This window comes from Electrona antarctica (assembly GCF_951216825.1).
Source record: "Electrona antarctica genome assembly, chromosome: 12".
NCBI lineage: Eukaryota > Metazoa > Chordata > Actinopteri > Myctophiformes > Myctophidae > Electrona > Electrona antarctica.
This window is the reverse complement of record NC_136793.1, coordinates 45759747-45775672: the sequence shown is the minus strand read 5'-3', so window position 1 is coordinate 45775672 and position 15926 is coordinate 45759747. Positions and strand designations below refer to the sequence as shown.

The following is a 15926-nucleotide window of genomic DNA, read 5'->3' as shown; positions in this document are numbered from 1 at the left end:
ATAAGTTCAGTTAAGATGAACATTCTTCCCCGTTTACTTTACATCTTTAGAAATCTCCCAGTAGAAGTGGATGATAAACAATTCAGAGAATGGGATAAATGGATTTCTAGGTTCATATGGCAAGGGAAAAAACCAAGAATTAAATATAGCACCCTACAACTGAGAAAGGACAAAGGGGGCATGGCTCTTCCCTGTTTAAGAAATTACTATTATGCTGCGCAGATAACTCCTCTGCTATACTGGAGTAACAGGGGGTATAAAGCTAGGTGGAAGGAGTTGGAGCTTGGTCTCGTTGCTGATTTCCCTCTGCAGGCTGTAATATAGGTGACAAGGGTTTGGCGGATCGATTAGAGAGGATCAATAATCCATGGATAAGCCATACGTTAACTGTGTGGCAAAAGGTTGTGAGATCATGTGGTTTAAAAAAAATGTTGAAACTTTTCAGATGGTGTGCCTTCGATACAGATTTTGCCCCAAATAGAGGCGACATAAGATTTAAGTCATGGATAGAGAAAGATGTCACAACTTACATGTCATTTATACAAAGAAGTGAAATCGATAGTTTCAGATCAATACAGGTCAAACATGGTTTGGAACAGGCTGACTTTTACAGATATCTCCAGGTGCGTCACTATATCAATCAAGAATGTAAATTTAAAGAGTTTTCTGCAGTTGAATCAGAGTTCTTTTTCATACTGAAGTCAGCCCTTACAGTGGAGCCAAGTAAATCCATCTCTGAGTTATATAGTGCCATTTCAGATGCTAAAAATGAAAGCACGTTGTACATCAAAGAGAGATGGGAGAGGGATGCAGGAATTGTACTCTCAGAGGAAGTATGGGAAGGGATCTGGGAGTTCCAGTCTACCTCAACCTGTTCTATGGACTGGAGAGAGCATTGTTGGAAAAATATTATTAGATATTTTAAGACCCCGTATCAGGAAAAATACAAAGGTGATGATAGGCTGTGCTGGAGGCAGTGTGGGGCAAAGAAAGCCAACCACTTTCACATTTTCTGGGGGTGCCCCAAGTTGAGGGTGTTTTGGAACAATATTCACAAATCACTGTGTTCAGTATTTAATACTCCAATACCTTTTAACTTCACAACCTTGTACCTGGGCCACATTGAATGTCTTAACCAGTCGAGATACACAAAGCTACTGCAGGTGCTCTTGGCAGCCAGCAAAAAGTCAATAACAAGAAGATGGCTAACCCCAATCACACCCACAATGGACGATTGGCACGGAATAGTCCTGGATATTTTCAAAATGGAAAAAGTAACATACATGCTAAGAACTAGACTAGATAATTTCTACCAAATTTGGAACAACTGGATAGTACACATTGCCCCTCTGAGAGCTGACTTTGTGTGATCTCACTGGCCCTAATAGCCTGCTTTATGATCGTTGTAGAAAATGATTAAGACACCCTTCCTCCTCTCATGGTCGAAATCCAAAGCTGTTTTGTTTTTGTCCCCCTCAGCAATATTGTAAATACTTTCGTTTCTTGATTGTTTTTTTGTCTTTTTCTTTTGTCTGTCTTACTCTTTTGTCTGCCCACTCTTTCTTCTCTTTCTCCTTCTGAAATGTACACTCTGAAGCAATATTGCCCTTTGCCCCTGTTAAGTGTTGACCTGATGCCATATGTAGTCCTGAAGAAAGCAAGGACACAGAGACACTGGAGATGGAGTCACTTGGAGGGGGGAGGGAGGGAAGAGGGGTGGGAAAAAAAATCCTGGGAACTGCACTTGTGTCCTATGTATGCATAGAAATGATGTTTTTGTACTGCTTTTTCCAAATAAAATAAATATTATAAAAAAAAAGAACATATAAATGTATTTGAAAAAAAAATCAGGATTCCAATTCAGAAAAACTGCAAACCACTTCACCTGTGGGCAGTGGGCCATAGGTGTACTGCATAATGCAATTTGCACCGATTGCAAATTTCCCAACTTTCTCCTGTTCAAATTGAACCACTTGTCTTTCACCCTTGTATCAAACAGTTACAGTACCAGGCATGTGGTCAGACCAGCATCGAACCGGCCCTGGGTCAGATGTTAACTGTAGCCTATACATTAACACAGTGCTAACACAAATACACAATACATGGACTGTTGATGATGCACACATCATCCCTCTATAATCTACTATAGAGGACATTATTCATTCTACTAATCATATTAGGCTACTACTCATTACTGGATTTGGATGGAGCCCGCACACCATGGGTATAAGAAAGACGTTCTTTATTGAAAAATCTGACAACGTTTCGATCTATCCGATCTTCATCAGGTCATGTGAACATACACAAAAGTTTGTACTTTTATATTCAGGGAGTGCCCCCATCAACCAATCAAAACACCACATTTTGGTGCCCCTCCCATCACTACAGGTGTGACCCGTCACCCCTGAGTGAGTGGGTGGGGACCCAGACAATGATGTGAAAATAAACTGTTGTGCATATTTATACTCATTTCACCAATACATCAAAATAAAGATCTCACAAATCCTACTAGGTCTGTGGGCTTTTACATTTACAATGTTTTTCCTTTTGTGTGAAACAAGAAAAAGATGAAGAACAATCATGAAAAACAACAAAGGAAACTACGGCTAAGAAATGCATGCACCAACATATGTACCAGGTTGGATTTGTTCAACGCAGGAGGCCACCTTTTAAAGCTTAGAAAAATATATTTTAGAAAAATATATTTTAGAACCATATTTTTACTTTTTAAATTTTTTAAATAAAGTCAGTTGGAGAAGTAGAGCTTCACTCCAAGCAAACCAAAAATAGTTTTCTACAGAAAATGTCTAATTTCATCTTCCTGGTTTAAGCCCCTCGGCATCATGGTTTGAAGAGTATGAATGTGGTAACTTTCTCTTCTTAGTAAGAGGTTATCAATGTTGCCTCCCCTTCTTGGAGTTTTAACATGTTCTATGCCAATGTATCTCAGGGAGGAGACACTATGTTGTGCTTCAGCAAAATGTAAGGCCACTGGACTGCGTTGATCCCTGGTACGTATGTTGCTCCGGTGTTCAGCAATCCTGGTTTTGAGAGCTCTGGTGGTCTTTCCTACATAGGCGAGACCACAGGGACATGATATTAGATACACAACATTGTTTTGATTGCAGGTAATGAGCCCTCTAATTTTTATTTTCTTCCCTGTGTGAGGATGGTTATAGGTGGTGCACTTAGTGGTGAAATTACACTGTGTGCAGGCTCCACATCTATAATTCCCATCTGGGACATCTAGAAAAGTACCTTTTCTTAGGGGAGGTAGATCTGATTTCACCAATAAATTTCTCAAATTTGGAGGACGTTTGTATACCACCCTAGGGGAATCTTTAAACACCTTCCCTACTTGTGGGTCTGTGCTTACTATATGCCAATGTTTTTTAATTATGCTCTCAAGTTCCTTACCCACAGGAGAGTACTGCAGGAAACAACATGCACTAGTGTCAGTTGGTTTTGCCTGTCTTTTTGTGAGACACTCTTCCTGCGTGATATCCATATACTTCAGGACAGGATTTCTGCTGATCGGGCTGTGCACTGGTCTTGTGTATCGAAGAATTGGAAAAGTGGCAGCGCTGAACGGAGCCCCTATGCTGCCTGCCGTGGCCGAGCTGGGCAGGGCACTTGGGGAATTACATCAGAAGATGGACACGATCTTGGAAAAGGTCAGCGCCCTGCAGAGAGACATGACGGACAGAGAGCCATAACGGACAGAGAGGAGAAATAGCCATATTGCTATATCCCTCGCTCTAAAAACGAATCTGGATTTCCCCCCCATTGACAATCTCCACACGAAGAGACAGCGCAAGAAAAGAATCCTCTGCCTCCCACCCCACCTCAACCCCCACCCTCCCTCCTCCCTGACACCTGTTGTGTCTTCAGACTGGGCCGTGTTAGTTTCCACTGAACCCGCCATGATAACGCAGGACTTTGAGGCAACGTGACATGACCTTCGGAAGATATGCCAGGAACACACTTACACAAACACATGGGAAATGAACTATTCCACCGAACTTTCTCTCATGGACACACATGTCTACACATACAGCCGCCTTCTACCCCCCTCCCCCCCCTGCTCCAGCTAGGTTATCTTTTTTTCCTCCCCCCGCGCAGCTCATCCCTTTCGATGGTATGCGTAGGAGGAGAGCTTTTTTGTGCCTGGCCCAAGCCCCCGCCACCCCAACCACCCCCCCCCCCCCCCCTATCCCCCCACCCAAGTACATTCTGTGCCCACACAATACAATGCAACTGTAATGTAATGTGATGTGATGTTTATTCTGTTTTCTTTTTCTTTGATGCAAGAAAGATGTATTTTGGCGCTGCACTGCGGCGACATGGGCATAAGGGCTACGCTTGCATGCGGGCCCTTTGTCTAAGACACATTTCTTCCTCGGGAGACAAATAATAAAGAACCTTGAACCTTGAACCTACTTGTCTCTGGCTGATTTTATCCACTGTTCTGGGTAACCCTTTTGCCTAAATCTCAAATCTAGTTCGTCTGCTTGTTTTTTGAAAACCGCCTCATCGCTGCAGATTCTGCGGATCCGACTATACTGGCTGATTGGTAGACTTCTCTTTAGATGAGTAGGGTGGAAGGAATCGGCCTGTAGATAGGAACACTTGTCTGTTTTCTTTCTGTAGAGGTCAGTGGCAAACCCATTACCCTTTCTCTTTATGAGTATATCCAGAAAATTGATTTCCTGCAGGTCATGACAGATAGTAAATTTTAGGTGTTCATGACAACTGTTCAAATAGGTAAAGAACTCCATAAGAGTGTTCTCAGGACCTTGCCATATCAAGAATACATCATCTACATAGCGTTTCCATAGTTTAATGTGTTTTTGAAAAGGATTTTCTGTGTTAGACACAAACTTTTCCTCAAACAGTGCAACATAGAGGGAACTGAATTGGGGGCTCATTTTGCTTCCCATGGAGGTCCCCTTACGCTGAACATAGTGAGTATCTTGAAACATGAAGACATTTTTCTTCAAAACTATTTCAGCCAGCTCCCTAATACACTTGGTACTGGGTAGAACATCAGGGTCTCTTTGACTAAGGAAATGTGTGAGGGCTTCTAACCCCCCCTGGTGGTCAACATTGGTAAACAAACTTTCTATGTCCATTGTTACAAGGATATAGTTGTTTTGATCTAGATCATGGATGGATTTCAAGATATTAATCATATCCATAGAGTCACGTACATATGACGGTAAAGCAGTGGCATATGGTTTTAGAAAATAATCAACAAAGCTCGAAATCTTTTCAGTAAGAGAATCTATGGCTGAGACTATAGGTCTCCCCGGTGGGTTATCCAATCTTTTATGGATTTTGGGCAGAGTATAGAAAACAGGCATAACAGGATGATCTACTTTCATGTACTCATACTCTTTCTTCGTGGTCTCCCCACTTTCAAATAAAGTTTTTAATGTTTCGTCAATTTCTTTTTTGAAGACAGGGGTGGGGTCTCTATTCAATTTTTCATAAAAGATAGTATTAGCCAGTTGATTATGTATTTCCTTTTCATAATCAGTGCGATTTAGAATACATATCGCGCCCCCTTTGTCTGCTGGTTTAATCACTACTGTGGTATCACATTTAAGTTCTGATAAAGCTTCTCTCTGGGATTTTGGGAGGTTGTTGTACACCTTATATTCCCTGCTTTTACTCATAATGTTGGTGACATCTCTTTCTACAAGTCTGCAATACGTATCTAAAGACTGGTTTCTATATCTCGGAGGACAAAAAGTAGACTTAGGCCTAAAGGGCGTGAGATGTTCACTTTCCTGTGTTGGGGCCCCTGCCGGTCTATCTGTCGTTATCTCTGGAGGTTTAAAATGCCCCCTGTCATTGGAACTAAAAAATTCTCTGAGTCTTAGGCTGCGAAAGAACTTGGTTTCAAAGGAGTTACATTGGGTGGTGGGTACAAAATGTAGCCCTTTTGATAAAGCCAACTCACATTCTGTACTGATGGTCTTTCTTATACCCATGGTGTGCGGGCTCCATCCAAATCCTACTGAAGTTTATTTAGCCCAGCACCCAACCTGTTGATGTGCGTGTTCTACGTCCGCTCTAGTTATTATATTTATACAGCACTCGACTAACGGGAATCCGTCGGCGTCTTCCAAACAAGCCACAGCAGCTCAAAAAGAGTGACGATCCAAAAAGAAGGCCAGCAGCTAGTAGCTGCTAAACCAGCCTACTACAGCCTACAATGCTGAACCCTGAACAAACTATGGATCCACCGGGGCCAGAAGCTCAGCAGGAGCACCTTACCAAGACGTTCGAATTCACGGAGGAAGACTATTCCCGTATTATGGTAAAAGACTCTTTATTTGATAATGGGACTGATGTGAGTGACGAACTCTTTAGAAAACTGAAAAAAGTATACAACAAAGAGATTCGATCACATCTTCACACAGTGTCCCTCAGTGATCATTTACGGAAGAAATACATTCCAAAATCCCTCAGAATAAAACTAGTGCCTACAATTGGCAGAGAAAACCCAGCCTTCTGTGACCAGTGGTGCCAGATTCTGAACAAGTGTTCATTCGACTTAATGGCCCTGGTCATTCAAGAAGCATCTGAACAATTGAAATCAACTCGAGATGAAATTACAAATATTCAGACAGAAGTGGAAAAGCAATACCCGGGCCGAGACAACCCTGTATTTGTTGACCTGGAGAACAAGCTCACGCAGTTCAGAACTAGCGTTGAGAAGGAAACCAAAGCCATAAAAATCAAGAAGTTTCAAAAAGTCGTGGAGGACTATAAACTCTCCATTGTTTACCCGTGGAGGCAGGAGAACCAGCAAACAGACCCTCCCAACCCACAGAACCGGTACCAAGACGTCAGAGGACATCCCAGACAGAACGACCTTCCCACAGCCTCCAGTATGTCATCGTTGGACAGCGAAGAGGCTAATGATACATGGTGCTTCATGAAATAATTAGATTACATCATGCTTAGGTGTCAACCTTTAAATACATAGGAATAAATATCCTTTCATCTATTGATATAATTGCCGTTACTAATTACAACACCTTACGTAATTCCATCTGCAATGATCTAGACAGATGGATCAATCAAAAAATTATCATTAAGCAGTCGAATATCCACTATAAATATAAACATATTACCAAGGGTCAATTTTAAATCGAGTATGCTTCGCCTTCTATTACCTACTCCTCCCCGTTATACTGGAGCCAGATCCCAAGAAGAGAATATCCCATATCTTGGGAGTAATGAACTTGAGAAGAGCAAAAAAGGGGAGTCACTGTCTTCACTAACAGCAAAATAGTTTAATGAAGATATAACATTTCACTCGCTTTATCCCTTAATTGTATTGTGTGTCCAATATCTCCTCTACATTGTGATCATAAAGTAACATTTTAATTACAGGAAACATGGAAGAGATAGGCTAATAAATAAAGAAAATATATCAGCTAAATAAAACAGTAAAATATATAAACAAAACAAATAGAATGTGTAAAAACATATGGATAAAAGAAAAAAAAACAGTAAACACTATTAAAAGGACTTGACTTAAAGGTATGTTTTGCATTTTAATTGATTTTCATATCATTGAAAATGGCAGGTGATCTAGAGGTCAGAGGTCAAAAGTAAGAGCACGAAACTTGCTCGGCATGAGGAGACGCATATGTGTATCGAAGATTCATTGCCGACCGTCAAACGGTTCATGAGCTATGCGTGGTCAAAGTTTGCATTTTCAATTGAGTATAGCGCCACCCTTTGGCCAATGGTTGTGGGCTTTGCATCCTCACCGTTTGGCATGGCCCTCTACCATATTTCCACATTTCGTGAAAACCGACTGCACAGTTCAGCCAGAACTGCTATTTTTGGCGGAAGGAGGAGAAGGAGAAGAAAAACTAACAATAACAATAAAGGACCAAATCCTTTCAGGACTTCTTGGTCATTTAATAAACAAGAACAACATTAAAACAGACAGGCAGTTAAAACTATGCAAAGAGCATTAAACAGTGGCAAATCAGTACAAAAATAAGAACAGATATTTAAAACTCAACTAAAAGCAAGAGTGAAGAGATGAGTTTTAAGCTGTGTCTTAAAAGGATCCCTGGCTAATAAGACAAATATGCCTTAAAACATTATACTTGCCCTCAAAAAATTACAAAAAATAATCATTTTATTTCTTTCATAAATAGAGAATCTTTCACTTAATAGGAACGGTTCCCGTTGCAAGTTGATCATGTCAAATGATATGTCCATGTGTGGGCCAGGCTTATATGGAATGCACGTGCTACTGTAAGTATTTAGAATATTGCATTGATGCTCATATTATCCCTAGAAAGTATTAAGGAGTTTTTATTAACATTGCATTCCATACATTCCATAGGGCTAGACCACACATGGACATATGACATCATCAACTTGCGACAGGAGCAGTTCCTATTGAGTGAAAGATTCTTTATTTCTGAAAGAAATAAAATATTTAAGGTATTTTTATTTTTTTTATTTTAGTTGTAGAGGGCAAATATAATGTTTGAAGGCATATTTGTCTTATTAGCCAGGGATCCATTTAAAAATGTCTATAGAGGGTGCCTGTCTGAGCTGTAGTGGTTTATTCCAGGACGCGGAAGGCTGCCTCGCCATATTTCTTAGTAGCCAGCCACCCTTTTAGGGAGTTCGAGTAGGCCAGCAGTGGAGGACATATCTAGGCAAACAATCGTGGAGATAAGGTGCAAAACCATTAAGAGCTTTATAAACGAGTAAAATCATTTTACAATCAATCCTAAAAACCACCGGGAGCCAGTGTAGTGAAACTAAAACCGGGGTAATGTGATCTCTTATCTTAGTTTTTGTTAAAACTCTAGCTGCCGCATTTTGTACAAGTTGCAATGTCAGTTGTTTTCTTTGGTAGGCCAGAAAAAAGGGCATTACAATAGTCAAGTCAAGACAAAGGCATGGATCAGCGTTTTGGCATTGTCTAAAGACAGATATGCTCTGATTTGTGAGATGTTTCGAAGATGTTTTCTTGGTGGCCTGATTAATGTGTGCATTAAAAGTCAGCTCAGAATTGACCTAGTCAGCCCTATAGGTTCTTCACCGTGGACTTGCTTTCTACAACCAGGTTACTGAGACTATTCATTATACATTGTGACTCCTCTACATTGTGCATCACAAAATAATTACAGGAACAGATTAGCTCCCAACTTTAACCCATTAAAACTGGGAGAGTAATATGGATATTTTTTCATGCAAACATTTTTAACTCAAATCTTTGTTTCTGGGGGTCTCTGGAACAAAATATCTTAAGATTCAGGTCTGCGGCCAAAAAACATATCATTTTGGGGGTCCTTTACATGAAAATGTGTGACCACCATTGATTGTAGCAGTTTTTCAGAAAACTGCCAGGATTTCGAAGATTTTTAAAATACGCCTGAGGTCTTAATCGGTTAAGGACAGTCAGGATCATTGTACTGCCGTTGAACTGGGTGAGTTGTAGTTTTAGCCACCGGAGAACTATTCTTGTCTAAAGGTATGTCTCTCGACTGATTTGAGATTTTTTCAAAACACATCCCAACTAAGGTTAGAAAAACCGGTAAGAAAACAATGCCGTGGAACGCCCCGAAAGCTATAACCAGGAACATGATCTTGAAGAACGTTCTGAAAATGTAGCTCTTGGCGGCAGAAAGCACCACTACTCCGAGAATGGTAGACACAGCGCCTTGTATGATAGGATAACCCAGATTCACGACCGCTTCTGTGGCCTTTTCGTTCGCCGAGGATTTTTTGCTCGAGACGAAAGCGTACGAAATGTGAGCGCTGAAATCCACGGAGAAACCGATACATATGACGAGATTAATCATTGACACAGAGTCCAAACTGATGTCCCATAGTGCCATGAAGCCAGCCACTCCCACTATGATAGACGCGACGGCAAAGGTGACCCACAGAGAACAAATGGGATTAGGAATTAGACACAGCGAGACCACCAGCATGGCAAGAGTGGCTACGACAACATTCTGGATGGTATTGCTGACGATAACTGCATACTGGTCATAGAAAATGAAAGCTGAGTGGTAAACCACAAGGGACCTTGGACAAATATCTGACTGAACTGCCTCCCTGACTTTAATCAACAGATTCTTCTCGTCGAGGGGAGTTCTGATATTTATCGTTTGGATGAACATTCGAGAAGCGTAGATGGTGTTCTCGGGAACAGAAAAGTTAACATCTTGTCTGAACAAAGATGTACTCTGTTCTGCGTTGAAAAATGGTGTTAAATTATTAATGAATCTGCTTTTGTCATTTAGACCTAAGCTCGCATTAGCTCCATATCGCAGGTATGCCTGAAGCCAGGATACGGTCAGTTCTGGGTCAACTCGTGATTCATTCTCAAATTTCAAATTTCCAAGTGTTTGCAGACATGCGTCTAGTTGGTCCCTGCTGCTCTGATTCCAATACATGAAATCTCTATCTGTCATGACAACCATAACACTAGGACCATAGTCGGTAAAATACTCATTTTCATTATCATAGTATTTACCCACATAGGAGTCATCAGATGCCAAATTCTTCAGCTCTATGCCCTCTTTCATGTTTAAGCAACCGTAAATACTTGAGGCCAAATATCCGACATATAATAAAATCACAATCACCTTGGTCCACGTGTTTGTCAGGAATGGCCCGTAATAGTTTTTAAGAAAAGTTGTGACTGGCATTGGTTTCTCCGTTTTAGTTTTCACATCATACGCTCCGCCTACACAACACATATCTGCTGTATCAACTTCCATATTTGAGGATTCTGGTTTTGGGACTTTCAGACAAGTTAACCAGTGCCTATTGCTATGTTCTCGTCTTCCGTTCAGGGCTAAGAAGGCACTAAAGAAGGTGAGGTTGTACAGGTAGCAGAATATCACGGCCGTGCCGGTGTACATGCAGAACGACTGCACAGAACGAAAGGGGGTTAGGAGACCAATGTAGAAGGCAAGGAGATCCGTCAGAGTGGTGATCGTGATGGAGACTGCCGCTTCTTTGTAGGTGGCCGCCATGCGAACTTCTACGCTCTTGTCGACTTGAGTCTGCTGCCAGGCGTTTATCATGATGAACATGTCATCCACTCCAATTCCTGTTGAGACAAATATTAGCAGAGGAGGTACAATGTGAGATGTAATTCACATTTTGAATGTGTGCCTGTTGTGTTTCATTCAATCAGGATAGAGAAACTCCTACAGGATACAGTCGCTGCTTCTTCGCCTGGAAAGGAGCCAGCTTAGGTGGTTCGGGCATATGATTAGGATGCCTCTCGGGCGTCTCCCTAAGGAGGTCCTCGAGGCATGTCCCACTGGGAGGAGACCCCGGGGCAGACCAAGGCGCAGATGGAGGAAACACATCGACTCACTGGCATTGGAACGCCTTGAAGTCACTAATGTTGCTCTGGAGTAGGGTGACCAGATGTCCCTCTTTGCGTGGGACAGTCCCTCATTTCCAAGACTTTTCAGGAGTCCCACAAATTGAGACCCTGTCTGTCCCACATTGTGACTGGCAGGCGATTGCATCAGTGTTCAAATGCCCTAATAGTTAGTCCCCTAATAGTTGGCCTTCTGTTGTAAAGCTCTCTCATTGTCGCCCCCGCGACCCGACTACGGATAAGTGGTTGAAGATGGATGGATGGATGGATGGACGAGGAGACCCATGTTACTGAATTATAGTAATGTATGATTTATCAGAATATAGAACTTAACAAGAAACGTTATCACTTACAGCTTTAATCATTGGGTTTTGGATAAGTGGGGTTAAATCAGCACGATTGTGGGTATCAGTGGCCACTTAAGGACACAAATAGCATGGCAGCAAACGTAGGCCTATTTGACTCAATTTACCCAAGAGTCTCTGCATACATGTCCGGCGAGGAAACGCTGTGATTGGCCAGTCTTCGCTTCGACACTTAAAAGCCAAATTCCAATACCTAAAATCTCGTCCACTCGCTCACTCACACTCAGTCAGTCCAGCATGGCAGAGTTACGGTGAAATTGGTGACCTACGGAAATATGTGACAATCTTGTGAACTTACATGGAGGTCTTTAAATACGTGGCCCAAATACCGCTAGGTTGAACTCTGCTAATGAACAAGCCGCAATGATTTACGTTCGGACAATGATGTCATGTGACGTCTATACACGATTGTCACATATTTCAGCAGGTCACCAATTTCGATGTAACACCGCCACGCTGGAGTGACCGAGTGTGAGTGAGCGAGTGGACGGGATTTTGGGTATTGGAATTTGGAGGACATCTTGACAAATGCCAGGATGAAACTCAAGCCCCTGACAGGGACCCCCTGAGTATATACATTTATAAAAGGATTATTGTTATTTCTCAATCCTTAATGATGTAACTTTATAATTTTGTGGGGCATACTGTAATACGCTACAATATGTAGTTGTAGTATTTGTGTGTACTGCTTTAATAGTTAAGTCAGACAAAACTGCATCGTCTCTATACAATACAACAGCATATATAGTTCAGGGCATTGTGACTATCAAACAGTCACAGTGGTGAAAATTCAAAATGTACTACTCATTATGCAGAATGCAGAATTGTGCAAGTTTTCAAATCTACAAGCTCACAATGTGTCGCAATCAGTGGACTGGCCACAGGACGTACCAGGCATATGCCCGGTGGACCGACCCTCTGGTGGGCCGGTCTGGGCCAAATGATAAATTAGTTCTCTGTTGGTTGTGTATCGTATGTACTGTAAATGTGGTGGTGTTAAGGGCTTGTATTTCAAATATTTGTATGGGCCTCGACCCAAAAAGCCAGTCTGGGTCAAATTCCGCGAAAATGTCTGGGCCGAATTTTTGTCTCAGTCCAGCTCTGGTCGCAATTTTCTATTTTCAAATGCCCGAAATGTACAGGGTTGAATTGGTTGTTTTGTTGCGGTCGCAGTTAACTATGAAACCGCGCATTTCCTGTCTGTGTGTGTGTGTGTGTGTGTGTGTGTGTGTGTGTGTGTGTGTGTCACGCCTCCATATATGGTCACGTCTCGTGACATCACACCTCCATATATGGTCACACATTGTGACATCATGCCTCCATACAGTATATGGTCACGCCTTGTGACACGTCTCGCCACCATATATGGCCATCTCCATATATGAAGATCATGACACTGACCTCATCTAACCCTGGATAACCATACATGGAGAAGACTGGATCATCACCTAGAAAAAAATTAATAATACAAATATCTGCATATATGGAGCCGGCCAGCAACTCTATATCTAACCTCAAACCCTTAGATATCCATATATGGAGTTCACCTGTTTTGACATTCCATATGTTGATCCATCCCCACCTGTCCTTCCTGTTCTGACATTCCATAATGTTGATCTGACCTCATTAACCTCATTACCGTGCCCCGGTAACTAAAGTTTTCAAATAAATGTAGTGGAGTAAAAGTACAATATTGTGATCTGAGGTGAAATCTGGAAATACTCAAATAAAGTACAAATTCCTCAAAGTGGACTTAAGTACAGTACTTAAGTAAATGTACTGTACTCCTAGCCTGGCGTGGCCGCCAGACTCATAGCGAAGATTCACTGACGCCTCCTCCCCGAGGCGTCAGTGAATCGCTATGAGTCTGGCCGTGCCAGGCTACTGTACTCCACCACTGCTATCAAACATAGGCTAATTGTACAAGAGAGTCATTCTAAAAGCGTTACTATTACCGAGAATCAGGAAGGGACCGGTCGCTACAGTCATGGAGAAAGGCACTCCACAGTACAGCAACAATCCAAAACTGGACAAAACTGCCAGGCCAGTAGACAGTACTCCAAACGTAGCGACCCACACCTTGTTTCTCACACAGTCCAACCTAGAAACAAGGAGACACAAATTGCCTGTTTGCTCATAATCAATGCATTATATATATATATATATATATATATATATATATATATAGGCCTATATATCTCTGCTGTCGGGGCAGAAATCAACTATGTCCAAAATACTAAAAACCCATTAAGACCTGAGAAAGATTCTACAAATGGCTTCTAAACCAGTAGTTCTGTTTATTTATTTCGTAATTCAAAATTATCCCCAAACAAATTCAGCACTACGCGCTGTGAGCTTATGCTAATTTTGTAATAGCCAACGCCTGAAGAAGGTCAGTAGACCGAAAGCTTGCTAAATAAATACATTGATTGTGCGCAGATCTGCGGAGCTTCACTTTATTTTTCTCGTAATAGCCAACGCTAAAATCTAAAATGACACAGATGCCTTCCTGGTTTTAATGAGTTGACTTTTCAGGTATTGAAAAAAACAACACCAAACAACATTACACATTGTATTACCATCACTGTACCCAAATACAGCTCACGTGGAGTTAGGAGGTGAATGAATGTGGAGATAGTTGTTTTTGTGCATCATTAATTAGAATGACAGTCAGATGAAAAATTAAAAAGTTTTGAACAGTTTGAGAATCCAATGGAGTAGGAGGTTTAGTCAGAAGAGCCTTTTAATACTTTTCATTGATTCAATATTTGTAAAACCCCCAAACAGATGTAAAGGGTGCACTGATATATTAAAGAAACAGAATAGCGGAGATAGTTGGTTTCTGGCCGACAGCGACAATATTAGTGTACTGTATTTTTAGACATTGTTATTTGAAATGTAGATGTTTGATTGTGGAAGATATATGATTGAACATGAGCTGAAGCTCAAAATAGACTAGTACAAAGTCCTTTGTCTTACCTCAAGCAAGAAATGATTGAGAAATTAATAGCCAGGACATAAGTTCCTGCAAACAATGGAATGATGGAGTCAGAATTCGTCTCAAACTCCTCTTCTCTCGACAGGGAAGTGAAATAGGACACATCAACCTGAAGATATTACACACTTGGTTATAAATGTTCTTTTTTGTAAAACTCTAAAATAATGATACATTTCTTAGTCTTACCTCTTTCACTTGTAGTTTTGATGCTGTGCTGATGAATTTCTTCAACCATTGGTTAGTCACTGTTGTGTTGTCCTCCTTCAGAAAATAAAAAAGCCTAATTGCATGTGCACTCTTGATTTGATCTGTTTCAGGGATGAGTTCCACACCACCAATCTCAGAACCAAGGAAAGTAGTGCCATTCATGGGGTAATGAATTGTGCGGCCGGAAAGACTGAGGATGGAATTTGACACACACTCTTCTCCCTCCAAAGCACAGAGGCTTCTAAATGTCTGCATATCTACTTTCATTTCTAAAATCTGGTTATTAATTTCAATTATTTCGCTAAAAGGTTTGTCCGCTAGAATATTCGCGCTCGACGAAAATATAAGGGATCCGTAAGTTTCCTCTGTATACAGCCTCTGACGAGAGAAGTTGAGTTCGTCGTGTGGAAAGTAGGTCTTGACGACCAGCCTGTCGTCTTTGGCCTGACCATTCACGGGCGTAAACTGATTTTCGATGCCTTTAGCCTGGTTCTCCATCTCTCCGAGAAAGTAAAAACCTCCTCCGAGCCCCGCGGATAAAACTAAAGGAATGACTAAAAAGGGCCAAGGATGCTTCCCGACGAATTTTCCGAAAATCTCAAAAAAAACCTTTACGTGTTTTTCAATGCAATCTGTTTGACAGTGACATCCCGTCATTTTTGTTAACCCTTCTTTCCCGATGAGCACCGTCTTTGGTCACCAAGTAGGTACTGCAATAACACTCCTCTCACCTCACGTATCCACATGAAGCAATCCTCGTTAACCATTAACTACTAGGTGGCATTTTTTATGGCACAACGGCAAGTAGGAACAAGATAAATGACTAAGTCTAATAATACACAGTACAGGGATTGTCCAGTCATGTTTTAAACACTATTACCACTGCATGTAAAAACAAAAAAAACAAAAAACATTGAGCTTTAATTAATTTGAAATAGAAAAAAAACCATTAGTTGTA

At 41.3% G+C, this 15926-nt stretch overlaps 1 protein-coding gene across 1 annotated transcript; it reads right to left on the bottom strand.

The window, feature by feature from the left end:
- Positions 1 to 8605: 8605 nt before the first annotated feature.
- On the bottom strand, positions 8606 to 15714 carry LOC306934430 (patched domain-containing protein 3-like; the record flags this gene model as incomplete). The annotated part of the gene is made up of 5 exons (XM_079516999.1): positions 8606 to 8698; positions 9570 to 11116; positions 13719 to 13864; positions 14743 to 14870; positions 15700 to 15714. The coding sequence occupies 5 exons, from the start codon at positions 15712 to 15714 to the stop codon at positions 8606 to 8608; spliced, it is 1929 nt and encodes a 642-aa protein (XP_079373125.1).
- Positions 15715 to 15926: the final 212 nt, after the last annotated feature.